We start from the raw sequence: 20,065 nt of genomic DNA on the forward strand, positions 1-20,065 counted from the left end.
GCCGGGCTTGGTGGTGGGTGCCTATAGTCCCAGCTACTCGGGAGGCTGAGGCAGGAGAATGGCTTGAACCCGGGAGGCGGACCTTGCAGTGAGCGGAGATAGTGCCACTGCACTCCAGCCCGGGCGACAGAGCGAGACTCGTCTCAAAAAAAAAAAAAAAAAAAAAAAAAAAAAAAATCTGAAAAGGCAGTTCGTTTCCTTCTATAGCTGCATCCCAGAGATGGTCAACATAGCATATAAAAATGGAATTTTTGCAAACCCCTTTTGCAGTGTTGCAGAAAAGCTTAAAATAAAACGCAACGAGAAAGCTCCCTCCGTAAGTAAATACAATCTAATGTGCTTCCCCTTATGTGTTATTAAAGCTACAAATTAGTAGGAAAAGAATAGTGCCGCCCACGGGCTTTCCAACTTTTGAATTCTGGGGACTAACAACAGAGAGCAAGAGTGAATGAGCCAAACGACGCAAACGTGCCCTCGCCAGGCTGGCAACTGGTAGGCACGCAGTGTATTAGTTGCCCTGGAGAGAAACACCCTGGAGAGAAATACCCAATTTGTGAATTAAACCTAGGTCCCGGAAGAACAGTGTTCGGCGTCAGACTCCGTTGAGCTCATTCTGGAAGGATCCAACTGGCCCCACCAGGGAGAAAAAGCGATTCCACCTCAATAACACTCCAGAAAAAGGCATGAAGAGCCCTATACCTGCCAGGGCGACTTTGACCTAGACCCGGTGACCCGGTTCCTAGCGCTGCAGCCCTACCCGCCCCCCGCCCGCCCCCGCCTTGCACGGAGCCCCTCCCCTGTACTCATTCGTTGCGCCACGTCTCCTAACTCAGCGCCACCAGCCACCCCGCGGAGGCGTCCGCCAATTAACCCCTCCCAGCTTCTGGTCTACAGTCACGGGTCCCCAACGCCGCGTCTTAACCAGGCCCGAACCGACCACCGCCAACCTTCCCTGCCACGCCTTTGCCCCACCCGACCCCGCCCGCCCCCACGTGACGCCCACGCCCCGCCCACTAGCGCCCACGTGACCCACGGTCGTCCCCGCGCGCGGCGTGGATCGCGGCCGAAGCCGCCATTGTTCCGCCGAGGGAGGACAGCGGGGCCTGGCGCTGGCGCCGAGACGCCGCTTAGCGGCCGCCACTGGAGGCACTCCCTCCCGCCTCCCGGGTCTCCTGGCGGCGGCGGAGTGAGGCTGACAGCGGGGAACCTGGGAGACCCCTCCGCCCTCCCCGCGGTGGCAGCGGCCGATCCCTGGCTCCGGCGCGAGGGACGGCCGCGATGCGCTCGGCCTGAGGTTACCCGGCCCGGCCCTTCCTCGCTTCCCTCGACTATTCCACTGCGTCTCCGCGCCCCGGCGTCATCCTGCGAGTCCCTCTGACGGGAGGGAAGATGGCTGCACGGAGCTGGCAGGACGAGCTGGCCCAGCAGGCCGAGGAGGGCTCGGCCCGGCTGCGGGAAATGCTCTCGGTCGGCCTAGGCTTTCTGCGCACCGAGCTGGGCCTCGACCTGGGGCTGGAGCCGAAACGGTACCCCGGCTGGGTGATCCTGGTGGGCACTGGCGCGCTCGGGCTGCTGCTGCTGTTTCTGCTGGGCTACGGCTGGGCCGCGGCTTGCGCCGGCGCCCGCAAAAAGCGGAGGAGCCCGCCCCGCAAGCGGGAGGAGGCGGCGGCCGTGCCGGCCGCGGCCCCCGACGACCTGGCCTTGCTGAAGAATCTCCGGAGCGAGGAACAGAAGAAGAAGAACCGCAAGAAACTGTCCGAGAAGCCCAAAGTGAGTATGGGATGAGCGGCAGTAGAGAACGGGCGAAGGGCGGGCGTGGAGACCCTCGAGCTTGGGGGAGGCCGCGCCCCAGCCGGGAAGGAAAAGAGTGCTTAGTCGAAAGCCGAGAGGCAGCACTCCCAAGTGGAGGAGGAGGTGATAGGTGGTCATGTTATTTGGGGAATGGGGGAAACTCAGGAAGTATAGGACGAGTGGGGAAGCCCAGTTTCGAGGAAGGAAGTTAGGAGGTCTGGGGGTCCGTTCAGAAAGGCGCCCAGAGGTCAAGCCATCTTTAGGAACCTTCACCGCTAGGATAAGCACAGCATCCTTCCTTGAGGCCTGCAGAGTAGGCTGCATGTGGAGCGTAATGGGACCTTAAGGTGGTGGTAGGAAGTTGTGGAAAGACTGCGCTCGGAAGACAGATGTCTATCTCAAGTCATATTGAGACAGTAGCCAGTGGAGGAAGTGCGGTGACCTAGAAATTCTGGGGCTTACACAGGATTAAAGGTGTCCAGGTCTAGACGCGCTTCCATTTTAGTTGGGACTGTTAAAGGGAAATGGTTGCCCATTCTTGTTCTGGCAAATGTGGCCAACAGAGGCCGGAACGGGAGCAAGGCAAGAGGGGGTCGGTTACCTAATACGCTTTGAGGTGTATGGTCCTGTGAGAAAGAGCTAAGGCGAGTTCAACGAACGAGTCTATTGCACACTCTGTGGCGTGGTGGATTTGTGAAATAGAGTAAAGGGAGATGACAGGGCAGAATGGTGAAAGCCGAGAGAGGAATTCAGGCACCGATTTACTGGGCCACGTGTGGAAGTTGCAGAGGGCATCACGTCTGTCTTAGGCCTTCATGTTTTACGTTTACATTCTTTATTGCCATTCCCATGGTTCTCCCATTATATCTTTCATAGTTTTATGTATTTTTAAAAATATTTTACATTTGAGCAAATTGGGACTATGGAGGGTATGCAGAGTTAGAAACAGCACCTAACCTATTTTTATATCCACCGAATTAAGCTCTTCACCTTTTCAGTACAATTCAGTAAGCCAGTACGAAGGCCCTACTATGTGAAATTTGCACTCTGGTGTTTGGAGGGCAGTGCAAGGTATACACGTAGAGTCAGTGTTGGAGAGTAGTGTAGGAGACAGATTCATAAATAATTAGAATTTTGCATAGACTGATAGGTGTTAAAGAGGTTTTAACTGAGTGTTAATGAGGTTTGGAGGGTAGGAGACATTTCATTGGAGGGCTTTAGGAAAGTTGTTGGAGGAAATGGGGTTTGAGTTCCAACTAACAAGAGTTTTGTTGGTAACAAACTCTAATCTCTAGATTAGAGATGTGACAGGTCACAGTTAGTGCATTATGAGGCCTGGATAGGCCTTCACGTTTTGCCTGCTGATTAAGAGATGCAAGATACATATGAAACCTGGAAAAGGCACAACTTTGTCAATGTGAATACTACCATAAGTTAGGAGAGGAGAAAATAGAACTGATTTGGAACATAAATAATTTAAAAATTTGTGGAGACTATCAAGAATTACCAATTATCAAAGTAATGTTATGGTGAAAATAGAGAACCTTGCTCCAAGGTAAGGAAGGAAGGTGATCTTGAAAGAAACACATTCGGCACAAACCCATGTGGATGAAGCACATTGTGAAAATTTCAAAGCCCTATTTGGGACATCTAGAAATTTCAGATAAACTTGAGTTGAGAGAGACAGGTTCTCCAAGAACCCATCCGAAATGCGTTATAACACTCAAATGACTCATCTGAAGGAATACAGATTCCGGCGAATGCTTATACATTACTGTGAAAAATGCTCAGTAGACTTAAAAGACTTACCTCCTCATTTTCATTCGAGTTAAGGAAGTGGGGAGTAAATAAGTAAACCTAGCTTTAGCTTTGAGGAGTGGAGAATGGGAAGACTGTATGGCTGAATGTTAATTGGGTGAGGAAGTATCCTTATCTACCAAATATTGAAGATGTATTCGAGAAGTTTAACCAACATTTACAAAATTGTGACTTTCAAGCTTTTCTGACTGCAACCCACAATAAGAAATACATTTTACATTACATTACACACATAAAAACTGTTCTGTTTTTCTTTAATGTTCATGACCCACTAAATTCATTTCACATTTGACTGTGAGGCATGACCCACAGTTAGAAAAACGGCAGCTTTACAGGGCAAAGAAGTACAAGCTGCTGTTTGGTACTCATTAGATACCTTTAACTGTGCTAAGTATTGAAGAAAAGCAAGATACTGCTTACAAATTGAAGGCAGTGAAAAGGCATACAATATGGGCATATCTCTCTGTGACAGGGATACAAAGGTAAAAGCTCAGTTTCTCCCCAGGGAGCTTTTTGTTTCAGTCGTGGAAAAAGATATACTTAAAAAATTAATGATACCACTGGATGTGGACCCAGGTGGGCATGAAAGGCCTTGTCACAGAAGCTGACTTTGAAAGTGGGTAGGAGTCCCCAGGAATTCGAGAACGACCTGGGCAATATAGTGAGACCTCACCTCTACAAAAAATTTTAAAAATTAGCTCAGTGTGGTGGTGTGCACCCGTAGTCCCAGCTATTCTGGAGGCTGAGGTTGGAGGATTGCTTGAGCCGGGAGGTGGAGGCTGCAGTGAGCCAATTCGAGGCCCTGTCTAAAAAAGGGGGGGAAGGGAGGGCAGTAAGAGCAAGATAATGTGAGAGGCCTGAGAAACAACAAAGGCCCAGGATTGAAAGAAGACAACTCTGTCAGCCTGGCAGGAATGGGAAACTCTAAACTTGAGTAAGGCATTTCACCTTGCTCTGTTCAGTGTATCTTGTTTACAAATTGAAAATCTTAGTTGAGTTAAAACACTGCAGGATTCTTCAAAGTGTTATCCCTGGCTACTTGCAATGAGTCACTTTGAATGCTTGTGGAAATGCTTGGGCCAGGCACAGTGGCTTATGCCTGTAATCCCAGCACTTTGGGAGGCACTGTTGGGAGGATCACTTGAGCCTAGGAGTTTGACGCTGTGATGAGCTATGATCAGGTGACTGCACTCCAGCCTGGGCAACACAGCAAGACTCTGTCTTCTAAAAGAAAAAAAAAAAAAAAAAGCTTGTAGATTCCTGATCTCTGATCTTTTCGTTCCATTATTTTTAGCTTTCTCTTAAATCACTCCAAATTTTGCGACTCCTGTTTTCAAATTTTTCATTTGTAGAGTAAATAGTGGCTAAATCTGTATTTACCTCAACCTGTTTATAAGCAATTTCTGAAATTATTTTATCAATTTGTTTTTTATCCCCTAATAAAACCATGCCATAGATCTTTTAGAGTATGAATTACAGTTTGTTCCCTAATTAAAAGTGAGGGGGGCCACTTCTTACTGGGCTCAGTTCTTGGCATTTTTTCTTTTCCCCCCCACCCCTGTTCCTGGCATTTTTGGAAATCATTATCTTATATGTATTTTTCATGACATCTACCTCAAAATCTGTATTAAATGGGCACTCAAGTATTTTTTCACTTGATTTTTAATCTGAGTAATGACTTAGATTGAAGTGAAGTCTGTGAAAACTGGTCTGTAACAATTGGCTTTGAATTTCAACTGGAAGCACATAATCAGGATTAATATCAAAGAAAATTGTCTTTTTTTTTTTGAGACAGTCTTGCTCTATTGCCCATGCTGGAGTGCAGTGGCGGTTATAGCTCATAGCTCACTGCAGCCTCAAACTCCTGGCCTCAAGCCATCCTCCCGCCTTGGCCTCCCAAAATGTTGGGATTACAGGCATGAGCAACCTCACCCAGCTCAAAAATTTATTTTAGTGGACAAGGTATTTGCATATTAGTGTAGGAATGTTTATAAAGATTTGCTATAGTGTAATTGCCATATCTCTAAGCTCAATGAATAAAATAATAGTGTTTCCTTTTGTTTGCTACCAGATAGCCTTGCACAGTGCTTGGTACTCAAAAATAATTGTTGAATGCATAATATAGTAAGATGTCCAACAAAAGTATTTATACAGCTTACTCCTATTATTCATACCTGGTAAATACCTATGTGAGCCCCCTTTTTCTCTTTAAGTGGAAAGTGGCTGTTTGCCTCATCTGGCTGTAATTTTGTGAGGTGAAGCACTGCCTATATAATGACCCCATAAGATTATGATATTGTATTTTTACTATACCTTTTCTATGCTTAGATACACAAACACTTACCATTGTGTTACAGTTGCCACAGTATTCAGTACAGCAACATGCTGTACAGGTTTGTAGCTTAGGTTTGTGTCAGTATACTGTGTGGTGTTTGCACAAAGACGCATTTCTCAGAATGTATTCTCATTAAGCAGTGTATGACTGTATTCTAATAGTATTCAGTGTCTTTTGTAGTCATTACTTCTGTTCCAGTTTCACTGCCACTGCCCTACTTTAGGACTTTATTACCTTTTGTTTAGACTGTTCTAACATCATCCTAACTAGTTTTCCTGCTTCCAGTTTCTTTTTTGCCAATCTTTTCTACCCACTCGTGTGAGTAGAGTCTTTTGAAGCCCAACCCTGATCATGTGACTTTGATGTTCACATCGTTTCAGTAGTTTCCCCATCACCTGTTGAATAAAATGCAAAATTCATGACATGGCACTCGAGTCTCTTCATGATCTAACCCTACCTTAGGCTTGTCTCTCACCATTACTCCTAAGACAAGAAATAATTCTGCTTAGCTAGATTTCTGTGTCTCTTTATGATTATTTTCATTTTTTTTGTTGTTGTTGTTTTTGGAGACCAGAGTCTCACTTTGTCCCAGGCTGGAGTGCAGTGGTGTGAACACAGCTCACTGCAGCTTCCACTTCCCAGACTCAAGCATTCCTCCCACCTCAGCCCCTCGAGTGGCTGGGATTACAGGTGCACGATACCACACCTGGTTATTTTTGTATTTTTTGTAGAGATGGAGTTTCACCATGTTGCCCACGCATGGTCTCAAACTCCTGAGCTCAGGCAATCCACCTGCCTCAGCCTCCCAAAGTGCTGGGATTACAGGCATGAGCCACTGCCCCCGGCCATTATTTTTATCTATTAAAAGACCCTTCTTTCTATCTCTCTACCAATTTTTCTTTTCTTTTTGAAACGGAGTGTCACTCTGTCGCCCAGGCTGGAGTGCAGTGGTGCGATCTCAGCTCACTGAAAACTCCACCTCCTGGGTTCACACACATTCTCCTGCCTCAGCCTCCTGAGTAGCTGGGACTACAGGCGCCCACCACCATGCCCGGCTAATTTTTTGTATTTTTAGTGGAGATGGGGTTTCATCGTGTTAGCCAGGATGGTCTCGATTTCCTGACCTCGTGATCCGCCTGCCTCAGCCTCCCAAAGTGCTGGGATTACAGGCATGAGCCACCAGGCCCGGCCAGTTTCTTTTCTTATTTTTATTTTTAAATTTCTTTTCGAAACAGGGTCTGGCTGTGTCAACCAGGCTGGAGTGCAGTGGCGTAATCTTGGCTCACTGCAACCTCAACCTCCCAGGCTCAAGCGACTCTCCCACCTCAGCCTCTTGAGTAGGTGGGACTACAGACGCACACCACCATGCCCAGCTAATTTTTGAATTTTTTGTAGAGATGGCGTTTTGCTATGTTGCCTAGACTGGTCTTGAACTGCTGAGCTCAAGTACTCCACCTGCCTAGGCCTCCCAAAGTGCTGGAATTACAAGCGTTAGTCACTGTGCCCAGCCTCTCTCTACCAATTTCCACCTGTCCTTCAAGGCCCAGCTGCAGTGCTGCTTCAACTGTAAAGCCTTCCCTGGCTCCTCAGCTAGAGTTATATATTGTAACACCTAGCATAATGTTTCATGTTTAGTGGAAACTATGGAATTGCCTTTTTAAGAATTTTTTATTTATTTATTTTTTGAGCTGGGGTCTCACTCTGTCACCCACGCTGGAGTGCAGTGGTGTGATCTTGGCTCTCTGCAACCTCCTCGTCTCAGGCTCAAGCGATCCTCCCACCTCAGCCCCCGAGTACCTGGGACCACAGGCACACACCACCACACCTGGCTATGCCATATTGTTTAGATTAGAATGGTCTAATATCACCATTTCATTTGGTTCTAATAGTCATTCAGCAAGTATCTGAGTGTCTGCCCATTATCCATATTAGGAGCACAAAACGCATTACTAGTGGTCACACACATAAAAGGTATGTTATAAATAGTACTGGAACAGGTCAGCATAGTTGATTTTCTTTATCTGCAGAAGTTCTATAATGTTCCCACTGAATTAGCAAGTACTAAACTAGTGCTCCTAGGGAAAGTGCAAAGTTAGGTCCAAGCCTCTGGTCACAATATTTTCACCAATACCATATACAATACATGGTCTTGTTTTATGAGTGTTTCTGTTTAAAGACATTTAATTTAATTGATTCATATCATTGAACTCACGGCCAATAGCACTAGAATTCATGCCTGAACAAAGCTTATCTAATGCATTATTTTCTTTGTAAGGTATATCACAGCCTTCTTATGCTTAGGAATGCTCAGCAGCACTTCAGCACTACAGTTGGGGACCATTATAAACAGCAAAATCACTAACAAAAAGCACCAAAAAAATGCAAAATATGTGACACTAAATAGTCCTCAGAAAGGATACTTATTTACGGTGATGAGAGCTGAAATAAGAAGGTGGAGTCTTGACCTCAGCTGGGAATGTGCCTGCAGAGTGACTTTGCAGCTCTGTGCATGTGCATGTCCAGAAATGACCGTGAAAGTACCTCAAGTATTGATTTTGGAGTAACAAATAAATTTTAGTGAAAAGGTAAATTCACCAATACAGAATCCATTAATAATGGGGAACAACTGTATATTAGTCCCTATCTGTATCTAAACTGTTCTGTCATCTCCAGAACCTCATGTCTACATGTATGCTTGATTTCTCTGATTGGGAGTCTGATACGTATCTCAAACTTTTTAAAAATTATCTCAAACTTTTAACATCTCCAAAACAGAACCTATTATTTCTTGCCTTCTCCCAGTCTTCTCTATTTCTGTAAGTGGTAAATTACTCTACCATCCATTCAGTTATTCAAGCCAAAAATAGAAGAATCATCCTTGATTCTAATCTTTTTCTCACCTCTTCATATCTTCCTCACCTTATATCTAACCCATCAGCAAAGTACCATCAATTTTATCTCCAAAATATATATTCAATCTGACTACTTTTTCTAGTGTCACCTTAGCTCCCCTAACCTGCAGCAGTAGCCTTCCTTTTACTGCATCCAGTCCTTTCTCAATGCACTAGTAATGAGTTTTTTCAAAGCAAATCACTATGCTGCCTAAAACCAACACTTAGTAGCTTTTGCATTTAAAATCTAAATCTCTTTCCATGGCCCGTATGGCCCAGCACCTGCTTTTCATTCTAAGCTGAATTTGTGTGAGTTTCCTTTCATTTGCTGTTCAGTTCTTCAAACTCTTTCACAACCCAGCGCCTTTACATGAGCTATTGTTAACACTTTTGGAACAATCTTTCCCCCACTATTCTCCTCAGCCTTTAGTTTTCACCTTAAAAGTCACCTTCCCCGAAAATCCTTTCCTGATCACCCTATTTGAAATAGACATCCCTTTCTATTTTCTGTCTCAACCCCTTAGATGTTTCCTTCATAGTGGTTATTACAGTTTGTACATTATTTGTTTACTTACCCATTTACTTTTTTGGGTTCTCTCCCTCCCCAGATTGTAAACCGGTGGCAAACTGCCTGGCGTATAAGTGCCTTTGGTAATTATTTGTTGAACTAAAAGCTGAACAAAGTGACTAAAATAACATCTCACAGTTAATTGGATAATCTGTTATTGAGTTAAATAAATTTCTCTCTTAATATATTCCCAATAGAATTGTGTTTTTTTATTCTTAGGTAATAGTTTTGCTGGTAATATTAAAAAAGTTATATCACTTGCCACCTATAGAGTTTTCTTTTTACCTTTAAGTCACTCTTTGTCAGTTTTAATTCTTAAGGGAATAATCAGCCAGGCTCGGTGGTTCAGACCTGTAATCCCAGTACTTCGGGCGGATCACCAGGTCAGGAGATTGAGACCATCCTGGCCCACATGGTGAAACCCCATCTCTACTAAAAATACAAAAATCAGCCAGGCATGGTGGCGTGCACCTATAGTCCCAGCTACTCAGGAGGCTGAGACAGGGGAATCGCTTGAACCCGGGAGGCGGAGGTTGCAGTGAGCCGAGATCGCACCACTGTACTCTTAGCCTGGCGACAGAGCAAGACTCTGTCTCAAAAAAAGAAAAAAAAAAAGAATAATCATTTGCTCAAAAAAATCCAAATTATAAGTAAAACAAATATTCATGATTTTACAGAAGAGAAATCTTGAGATTCAGAAAAATTAACTGACTTATTCAAGGTCATAGGGCAAAGGAGTTTAAAAGGCAAAACAATATCCTAATTTCTAGTCTAAGAACTTTGTTATTTCCACTCTACCTCTCTGGTTTCGATGGCATGTTCCAGGACATTAAATTGCATTCAGAGAACAAATTCAGTTTTCCCAGTGAGTTAGGGCTTTATTGCTTTTAAAATTTCGAGTCAGAAGTTTCTGCTGAAAATTATAATGACCTTACAAAAGCTCCAGAATTTTGGCTCCATTTGTTTGGTTATGTGACAGGATTTTTTCATCTTTTCTTTTCATTCTGCCGGAGGCCTAACGTAAAAGACCTTTAACAGTTCTGACAGAAAAGACCTTTAGTAGTTGTACCCATCTTAGATACCAAGAACAACAATAAACCCTATGAACATTCATTTTTGTTGTGCTTTGGCATTATTGGTTAGTGTACTATTTCTCAAGGCTGTAAAAGCCTTGAGAGTATTTTTAAATTATTATTCAAGCAAAATTCAGAGATATAAGTGAGGAATTGGTGTTATTTGATCAGTTTTAAAATGCACTTTTTTTTCTCTCCAGCTATGCTAGTAGTTTTCAGACTGTTCCATGGAATGCCAGGCTTCCCAGAAGGCATCCGTCAGAATGTCTTAGACATTTTTCTTCTGTCTAAGAAAGAATTATACAGATGTGTATTTGCTGTATCATTTGTAGTCCTTATCATACCCATCAGATGTAAAATATTGAAAACCAATGCTTGTATTTAGTTTTTCAGAAATCATCTTTGGCATATCTTGGCCATGTGACAGTTATTACCATCTCCCCATCTCATAAAGGTAACCCTGAGCATCCCTGCTGTAGTCAACAAGGAGACAGTTTGGAATCCTGAGTTGAATTTTTGGCTGTTTAGAAAGCACAGGGATCTTTACCACTAAAGGAAATATCTCAGTATATAGTGAGATTTTGCAAATTTGAACCATAGGTTATATTTGTAAGATTGTTCTCTCAGTTATTAAGAGTTTGAAATTGGGGTTGAACTGTGTCTAAAGCTATGGTTTATCTGTATGTTTAGTTTATGTAGTTGCTGCGTGCATAGCATTTGGCAGGGGAAAATGTTTTTACTTTCAAACAAACTGACAAGAAATTGTTCCATCTTGAATTTGTGTAAGAACGTTTCAGAACTAAAACAAACTTACCAAAACTAGGTCTTGTCCATTAAATGAGATAATGCATGTAATGTGTCTAGCAAGTACTTGGAAATTATTATTGTTAAGACTATCTTATAGTCTAACTTATCAACTACAATGATGCCTCTTCTGAATTTCCTAATTTCTTGCCTTTATCTTTTTTCTTTTTTTTAAATTATACTTTAAGTTCTGGGATACATGTGCGGAATGTGCAGGTTTGTTACATAGGTATACATGTCCCATGGTGATTTGCTGCACCCATCAACCTGTCATCTAGGTTTTAAGCCCCACATGCATTAGGTATTTGTCTTAATGCTCTCTTGCCTTTTATCTTTTTTATGATGAGGATTATATATATATATATGTACACTATGCCTCCTGTATGCTCAGTATCACTTTTAGCCAATAAAATTGAGATTCTGGCCAGGCACAGTTGCTCACACCTGTAATCTCAGCATTTTAGGAGGCCAAGGCAGGTGGATTGCTTGAGCTCAGGAGTTTGACACTAGCCTGGGCAACATGGCAAAACCCTGTCTCTACAAAAAATTAACTAGGCATGGTGGTGTGCGCCTGTAGTCCCAGCTACTTGGGAGGCTGAGGTGGGAAGATGGCTTGAGCCTGGGAGGCGGAGGTTGCAGTGAGTCGAGCCGAGATCACACACCACTGCACTCCAGCCTGGGCAACAGAGCCAGACCCTGTCTCAAAAGAAAAAAATAAAAATGAAATTCCGGTGTTTGTCCAGGGTGAAACACATTTGGGATCTCAATCCTGGTCTCCCAGCCTGCTTTCAAAACCTGTACTCTTGAGAGTGTGAGGGAGAGTATACCTTTTGTTTTGTACTTTACTATATGTTATTGTATACCTGTCTTCCTTTACTAGGTTCTAAGCTTCTTGAGTGCAGGCATTGAGCCTTATCTTTGTTTCAAGGTGTTAAGAGTTCTGCATAGCACTCTACTGAGTGACTATTATGTAATTTTCTTGGAAAACAGCAGTTTTTTAAAAAGAAAGATAGCATTACAATGCTGCCTCTAGTGCAAGCCTGGACTATTTTAAGCCTCTGAGAGGATATATTTGCTTATTATTTTTAATCCATTAACTTTCCAAAAGAATTTGCATCTGGAGCATTGGACCTGATGGATGACTGTCCAGGCGCTTTTGACCACCAGGACTTAACATTCATCTGAGCTTGTTAATATAAAAAAATGGCCCAAATGCTTGAACGTGGGAATAAAGGGCATAGGCCATCATAGCTTTGGAGAGAAAAGGGTAGATGGGCCAGGTGCAGTGGCTTATACCTGTAATCCTAGCACTTTGGGAGGCCAAAGAGGGAGGATCACTTGAGCCCAGGAGTTCAAGACCAGCCTGGGCAACATAGACCTCATCTCTACCAAAAATTTAAGAAAAATTTTAAAAAGAAGGGAAAAACTGTTTCTGGAGCAGGTATGCTTTCACATGCTCTGTCACTTGGTGTAATTCAAATGTAAATGTGTAAGACAAAATATATATTTTTCTCATATTTACAAATGATGAAATCAAGGGTTAAGTCAAGGAAAATGCTTAAAATCACAGTGATTAAATATAGAAGTTAAGCCTTAATCCCAGGTTTGTCAAACTCCAAAGACCATAGTCTTCTCATATTCCATTTTTTGGGGGAAGTTGGTAAACTGCCCTTCTAGTTTCTAAACCTAAGAAGTTTCTAGGTCATTTGAGTCATGATCTTTACATGTTGTGGCTAGAAATACAGTTTACGTAACTAAGTGAAAGTAGGGTTCTATGTGATTTCATTTTAGAAGTCAGTGTTAAACCTTATATATGCTTACCTCAGATACAGGTTCTTTTGCAAGTTGGAATCAGTTTTAACAAGTGAAGAGTGCTCAAATGACATCTGTTATTAAGCATACTTTTTTTTTTTTTTTTTTTTTTTTTTGAGACAGAGACTTGCTCTGTCCCCAGGCTGGGGTGCAGTGGTGCGATCTCGGCTCACTGCAACCTCCACATCCCAGGTTCAAGTGGTTCTCCTGCCTCAGCCTCCCGAGTCTGGGACTACGGGTGCTTGCCACCACACCCGGCTAATTTTTATATTTTTAGTAGAGACGGGGTTTCACCATGTTGGCCAGGATGGTCTAGATCTCTTGACCTCATGATCTGCCTGCCTCAGCCTCCCAAAGTGCTGGGATTACAGGCGTGAGCCACCGTGCCTGGCCTATTAAGCATACTTCTTATTCTGAACTTTAAAACTCCTTGAGGCAGGATCTCCATTCATATGTCCTTGTTCCTACAGTCCTTAGCCTGATGCCTGGTACTTGAGTACCAGGAATTGAGGCCAGGTGCGGTGGCTCACACCTGTAATCCCAGCACTTTGGGAGGCTGAGGCAGGCGGGTCACTTGAGGCCAGGAGTTCTAGAACAGCCTGGGCAGCATAGCGGAACCCGCTCTCTACTAAAAATACAAAAATTAGCCAGGCATGATGACATTTGTCTAATGCTGAGACACAGGAATCACTTGAACCTGGGAGGTGGAGGCTGCAGTGAGCCAAGGTCATGCCACTACACTCCAGCCTGGGTGACAGAGCAAGACTGTGTCTCAAAAAAAAAAAAAAAAAGTTATGGAATTGTATGAAATTAATAAATTGAAGATTGACTAGTCTGCTATGTGGCCCCCTCTTCCATTCCATTTTCCCTTGATATATAGATATCCTCATTCTGGTTTACTACCACCCCTGCCAGCACATACATACAAAGTGTTCCTTTGTGCATGCATTTTAAAAAAAGAAAGATCCAGGTGTGGGGGTCGAAGAAAATTGTAACAATAAGGTAAACATGGTGATGTCTACAAGGAGTTTATCCATCAAAATAAAATGATTCTATCATTTTTCTGTTACTGGTTGATTTTCAACAAATTTGAAAGATATCTTTGGTCTAACTTAAAACATAGATTGTAAGCTATATATGAAATAACTTTGATTGGCCCTGGTGGGGAAGACCTTAAAGTTCTTGAGAGAATTTTAAACTGGGGTACAATGAGAGGCCCATGTAATTGCTAATCTGTAGAAAGCCACCATATAGATTAAAGTTCCATGATCAGAGAAAACTCCTTTTTTTTCTTTTGTGTTTTTTTTCTTTTCTTGAGACAGGGTCTCACTTTTTTGCCCAGGCTAGAGTGCAGTGGTGCAGTCACAGCTCACTGCAGCCTTGACCTCCCAGGCTGAAGTGATCCTCCCATCTCAGTCCCTCGAGTAGCTGGGACTGCAGGGGCATGCCACCACACCCGGCTATTTTTTTTAATTATTTTTTGTAGTGACAGGGTCTGTCTATGTTACTTGGGCTGGTCTCGAACTTCTGAGCTCTTGCTGATCCTCTTGCCTTGGCCTCCCAAAGTGCTGGAATTACAGCTGTGAGCCACTGCACCTGACCAACAACACTTTTATGTAAAACCCATATTGACAATCACAAGGGTAGACACATTGGATTTGAAGTTTTGGTTTGTAATTAGTTACTATTCATGTAAGTAGATCTATATAATATGCTCCCATTTAGGGATTTGCTAATTTAAGTATGATTAGTGATTTTCCAGGGCAAGGCCTTCTCGACCAGCTGTTGGCAAAATGAAAGGACACATTGGCTCTGCTGTATGAAGGAGAATCACCTTAGTGTATTCTTTTTTCCAGCAACCCAAGAATTATATTGACTTTACTTTTGGGATAGGAGGCTTATTGTTTCATGGCATCAGGCATGTGTGGGAAGTTGCTGATGACTTCTGGAATCCCAGCGATGATGAAAGCTATATAAATTCTAAGAGTTTAGTGGAAAATTGGGAGATCTACACAGGTCAGAGAGAACAGCTGCGATTAGAGCTATTATGTAGATTGATGTTGCAAAGAAGGAACTAAAATTGGCACCGATAGGAGCGTATGAGCACCTTTGGCTTGCTGATCATTTCAGAGCCTATGGAAATGGGAACTGAATGTTCCTGAATCTGTGGGAATGCAGTTGGTCACTTTCAGACTTTGTGTTGTTTGAAAGAAAAGAATGTTTCATATTTCATTTGGGAGGCTACATCAATATTGTTTGCAGTTGGTCTCACATAAATGGCATTGAACTTGTTGGTGAGTTTTTAAGACAGTTTTTGACCGAATAATTTCTAATCTTCCTAGTATTTAGTAAATAAATCCCAATGACTCAGTGTCATGTAAATGAGTAAAATGAAGGTGGTATATGGCAGTATATAAGTGATTATGATGGAGAGTTTCCTGAAGGGATTAATTAAATGAAGTTTAGCAGATGTAAGTTTTGTGAGTTGCCAGTTGAAGAGATAGGAGACTGTGGAACTGAAGCTGCAAGACTGTTCAATTGGTATAAGTCTTACATGGAAAAGTGTGGCCACAAGAAAATCAGAAAAGGCAAGTTTGGCCAGAGAAGATAGCATGAACTAAAAGTAGCATATAAGAATAAGATGATGATATTAGAGGCCGGGTGTGGTGGCTCACACCTGTAATCCCAGCACTTTGGGAGGCTGAGGCGGGCGGATCACGAGGTCAGGAGATCAAGACCATCCTGGCTAACACAGTGAAACCCCGTCTCTACTAAAAATACAAAAAATTAGCTGGGCGTGGTGGCAGGCATCTGTAGTCCCAGCTACTTGGGAGGCTGAGGCAGGAGAATCGCTTGAATCCAGGAGGCAGAGCTTGCAGTGAGCTGAGATTGTGCCACTGCACTCCAGCCTGGGCAACAGAGCGAGACTCCATCTCAAAAAAAAATGATGATATTAGAAAGTAAAATTAAACAAAGTTTTGTATTCCTGATGTAGATACGGCCCTAAGTCCACATTCCATTTTGAGGTTTCTTACCTTTACCCACATACTACCTCCCTCTTCCTTCCTTCCCCCATATGCATAAATACACAGAAGAGGGATTAGAAGAGGCAACATTAGAAGTGGCAAGACAGCATAGAAGAAAGAAAACCAAATCAAGAGTAAGAAAACCTGGTTTTAGCATTAGCTGTCTGACTTTAGCAAGTTGCTTCAGACCCAGCAGATTATATTTGGGTTAATTAGGAATTTAACCAGCTAAAAGACAGCTTTTGTTTTGATTTTCTGCCACAGATCTTTGTAAAGCCTACAAATTGAATTTGAGAATATAAATGGTCTCCTTTTCCAACTTTGTATCCCTGATCATTGTTAACAAATGCATGTTAAGTCATATTATAGAAACTTTGAACACTTTGTGTTGTTTTCTTGAGTATAGCTCTGCTATAATGAGTAGGTAGCTGGTAAAAGTGTGTTCTGTAAGAACTGAAAATAAAGCCATTGAAACTAGTATATTGACTTATTAACATGTTGAATTTGAGGGGAATGCATAAGTGAAAAGATGTTGTAGGATCCAGAAAGACGGTTAGAGTACAGATATCTAGGCCCCATTCTCCAAACTTCTCAGTCTGGTGATGGGGCTCAGAAATTATTATTTAAAAAGTAAAAAAGAGGCTGGGCACGGTGGCTCACGCCTGTAATCCCAGCACTTTGGGAGGCTGAGATGGGTGGATCACCTGAGGTCAGGAGTTCAAGACCAGCCAGACCAACATGGTGAAACCCTGTCTCTACTAAAAATACAAAAATTAGCCGGGCGTGGTGGCATGCGCCTGTAATCCCAGCTACTCAGGAGGCTGAGGCAGGAGAATCGCTTGAACCTGGGAGGCAGAGGTTGCAGTGAGCCGAGATCACACCTTGGCAGTCCAGCCTGGGCAACAAGAGCGAAACTCCGTCTCAAAAAAAAAGGTAAAAAAAGAATGATTCTGGTTAAAAGCCAGATTTGGGAATCACAGATTTGAGTCTACTCATGAGCATCTCTAAGTGCTATCCATCATTTTATTTTAGGAATGTCAGGAAAGCTTCTGTAGCCTTTTTTAGGCTGTGGCAATGGGTCGGAAAGCTACTTACTCCCAGAACAGTAGAGCCATGAAATTACAGAATTAGAGGTTCCATTAGAGATTGCCTAACATTCATTTGTTTATGTATCATCTATGGCTGCTTTTATGCTACAATGGAGGAATTATGTAGTTGCAACAAAGACATGGGCCAAAAAATAAAAATAAAGAACAAAGATATATGGCCCATAAAACCTAAAATAGTTTCTGTTTTGTTTTGTTTTTGCTGAGGACTGTTGATGGCAATCAATAAAATATTTTTTTCTGAATTTTATTTTGCCATACACCCTGAATATGTTTATAAATAAAATATTTTCTATCTGGCTGTTTACAGAAAAAGTTTGCTGACTTTTGAGTAGATCATACCTGTCGCTTTATAGATGTAGAAATAAGGCTCGGAGACAGTGAGTGAAATATTCTGAGATTACACAGTTAATTGGTGGTCAAATTGCAAACACAGTTTTGTTCTCCTTTTAACTGCTTCCATTCCATTATTTTTGTTAGAGGGACTGATACCTTGGTGAGATAAGAAAATTTGTGGTACAGAATTTTGCTTATGAATTTTATATATATATATATATATAAACACTAGGGATAATAATCTATCAACTCTTAGATAACATTGGTGTACAAAAACTTTTTAAATTTAGGTACAGAGGTAGGATTTGATTGTAGTATATATGGTTTCCTGCGTATAAATCTTTGCATTGATCTGCTAAGCAGTTTGATAATATGATACTTTTTGTTGCCTGTGCAGCCAAATGGGCGGACTGTTGAAGTGGCTGAGGGTGAAGCTGTTCGAACACCTCAAAGTGTAACAGCAAAGCAGCCACCAGAGATTGACAAGAAAAATGAAAAGGTAAGTTTGGGAGCATATGAAATTGTATGCAAGACTCTTAATAGAATGACATATAAGGATGATGCTTTTCTGTTTCATAAGATTGTATGTATACCCCTCATTTAAACAAAACTCAGAAAATCTGAATTAACCATAGTGGATGGGTGGTAAAAGTTTAACTGAGTTGTTTTTGTTTTTTTAAAGGAAAGTTGCATCACCAAATATTTTAAACATTGCTGTGGCAATACTAAATATTCATTATACCAAAAACAATTCATTCACAACTTGAACATCTTGTGTAAGTTTTCAGATATATAACATATATACCTTTTATTCAAAAACAGAACTGTGGAATTGTGTTACCTTTGTTAGTAAGACACATCTAGCATGAAAACCTTAGCAAAATCGTTCAGTGGTGTTTAGTGTTGAAATAGATTTCTGTTGTGTTGGAAACATAATTGTCTATTTACTAGACATAGATTAACTTCATTTAACAAAAGAAAATGTGGGCTGGGTGCTATGGCTCATGCCTGTAATCCTAGCACTTTGGTAGGCCGAAGTGGGTAGATTGCTTGAGCCCAGGAGTTTGAGACCAGCCTGGGCAACATGGGGAAATTTTGTCATTACAAAAAATACGAAAATTAGCCAGGTGTGGTGGTACGCACCTGTAGTCCTAGCTACTCAGCAGGCTGAGGTGGGAGGATTGGTTTCAGTGAGCCAAGATTATGCTAATTCACTCCAGCCTGGGCACCCGAGACCCTGTCTCAAAAAAAAAAAAAGAAAAAAGATATAGATGTGCACTTTCATTTGGATGTGAGATTTTCCAAGTAAGACAATCTATCATACCACATAAATGGTACATTCCTGAGATTTTATTAATTTTCCAGTTGCTTGGCATTAGAACCGACTCATTTTTACTTGACTTAATCTAGCTTGGAAGTAGGCAAAATGAATAAGAAATTCTTAACAGTGGTTCCTTCTACTGTGAGAAAAAGACTTTTCATTCAGTTCCCTTTTGTGCATTGAATTACCCTCCCTTTCCTTTTTTTTTTTTTAATATAGAGACAGGGGTCTCACTATGTTGCCCATACAACATAGTCTTGAACTTCTAATCTCAAGTGATCCTCCTGCCTCGGCCTCCCAAAGTGCTGGGATTACAGGCGTGAGGTACCACATCCAGAGCCCCTCCCCCCTTTTTAAAAAAATCCTGTCTATGCATAGCCCCTTTTCAGGAAAAAAAAAAACAAACAAAAACAAAACAAGACAGTCACTGATCGGTAAGTGGTTTCTGGGAACCACAGTGCAGCAGCTCTAGCTTCTTGGAATAGTGGTATGAAATGGTTGCTGCTGGCTGGGTGTGGTGGCTCACGCCTGTAATCCCAGCACTTTGGGAGCCCAAGGCAGGTGGATCACCTGAGGTCAGGAATTCGAGACCACCCTGACCAACATGATGAAACACTGTCTCTACTAAAAATACAAAAATTAGCCGGGCGTGGTGGCATGCACCTGTAATCCCAGCTACTCGGGAGGCTGAGGTAGGAGAATCACTTGAACCCAAGAGACAGAGGTTGCAGTAAGCAGGGATTGCGCCACTGCACTCTAGCCAGGGCGACAGAGCGAGACTCTGTCAAAAAAAAAAAAAAAAAAAGAAAGAAAGAAAGAAATGGTTGCTACAGTTTCTTAATGCTTCCAATTTCAAAATGTCTTTGAAGAAGTGGCTAAGTCACTTCTTCAAAGACATTTTGAAATTGGAAGAACCAAGACAGCTGCAGGTAGAATGGCTTAAAATGAAGGATAGTTTTGGGAAATAATTAAATTTATGTCTGACTTTGTCTTTGGTAGAAAAGTAATGACTTGTGTTAACAAGTAAGCATGTAACATAAGGAGTGTGAGTTTATAGAGTGACTAGTTGATATGCCCAATATAGATTTACACATCTCTGACCTAGTGTTTTCTTTTTTCTGGGCTTTCTCTCTATTAGTGAGTAATGTATACTTACTCCTGCTTCTACTCCCTGAATTGCCCTG

The 20,065-nt window shown here is 42.3% G+C and overlaps 1 protein-coding gene across 6 annotated transcripts in view; it reads left to right on the top strand.

Moving 5' to 3' along the window:
• The first annotated feature begins 868 nt into the window (after positions 1–868).
• Positions 869–20,065, top strand: part of MTDH (metadherin) — an 80,129-nt gene continuing 60,932 nt past the window's right edge. For 5 of the 6 annotated variants that reach the window (XM_031013678.3, XM_055348060.2, XM_055348061.2 and 2 more), the window contains exons 1-2: positions 870–1,770; positions 17,958–18,059. In XM_031013678.3, coding sequence (XP_030869538.1) covers positions 1,390–1,770; positions 17,958–18,059 — 483 coding nt within the window. In that variant the 5' untranslated portion in view covers positions 870–1,389. Of the gene's footprint in view, positions 1,771–17,957; positions 18,060–20,065 lie in introns of all 6 variants that reach the window. The other variant, XM_004047337.5, reaches the window with a different exon arrangement.

This window comes from Gorilla gorilla, chromosome 7, assembly GCF_029281585.2.
Source record: "Gorilla gorilla gorilla isolate KB3781 chromosome 7, NHGRI_mGorGor1-v2.1_pri, whole genome shotgun sequence".
Classification (NCBI taxonomy): Eukaryota; Metazoa; Chordata; class Mammalia; order Primates; family Hominidae; genus Gorilla; species Gorilla gorilla.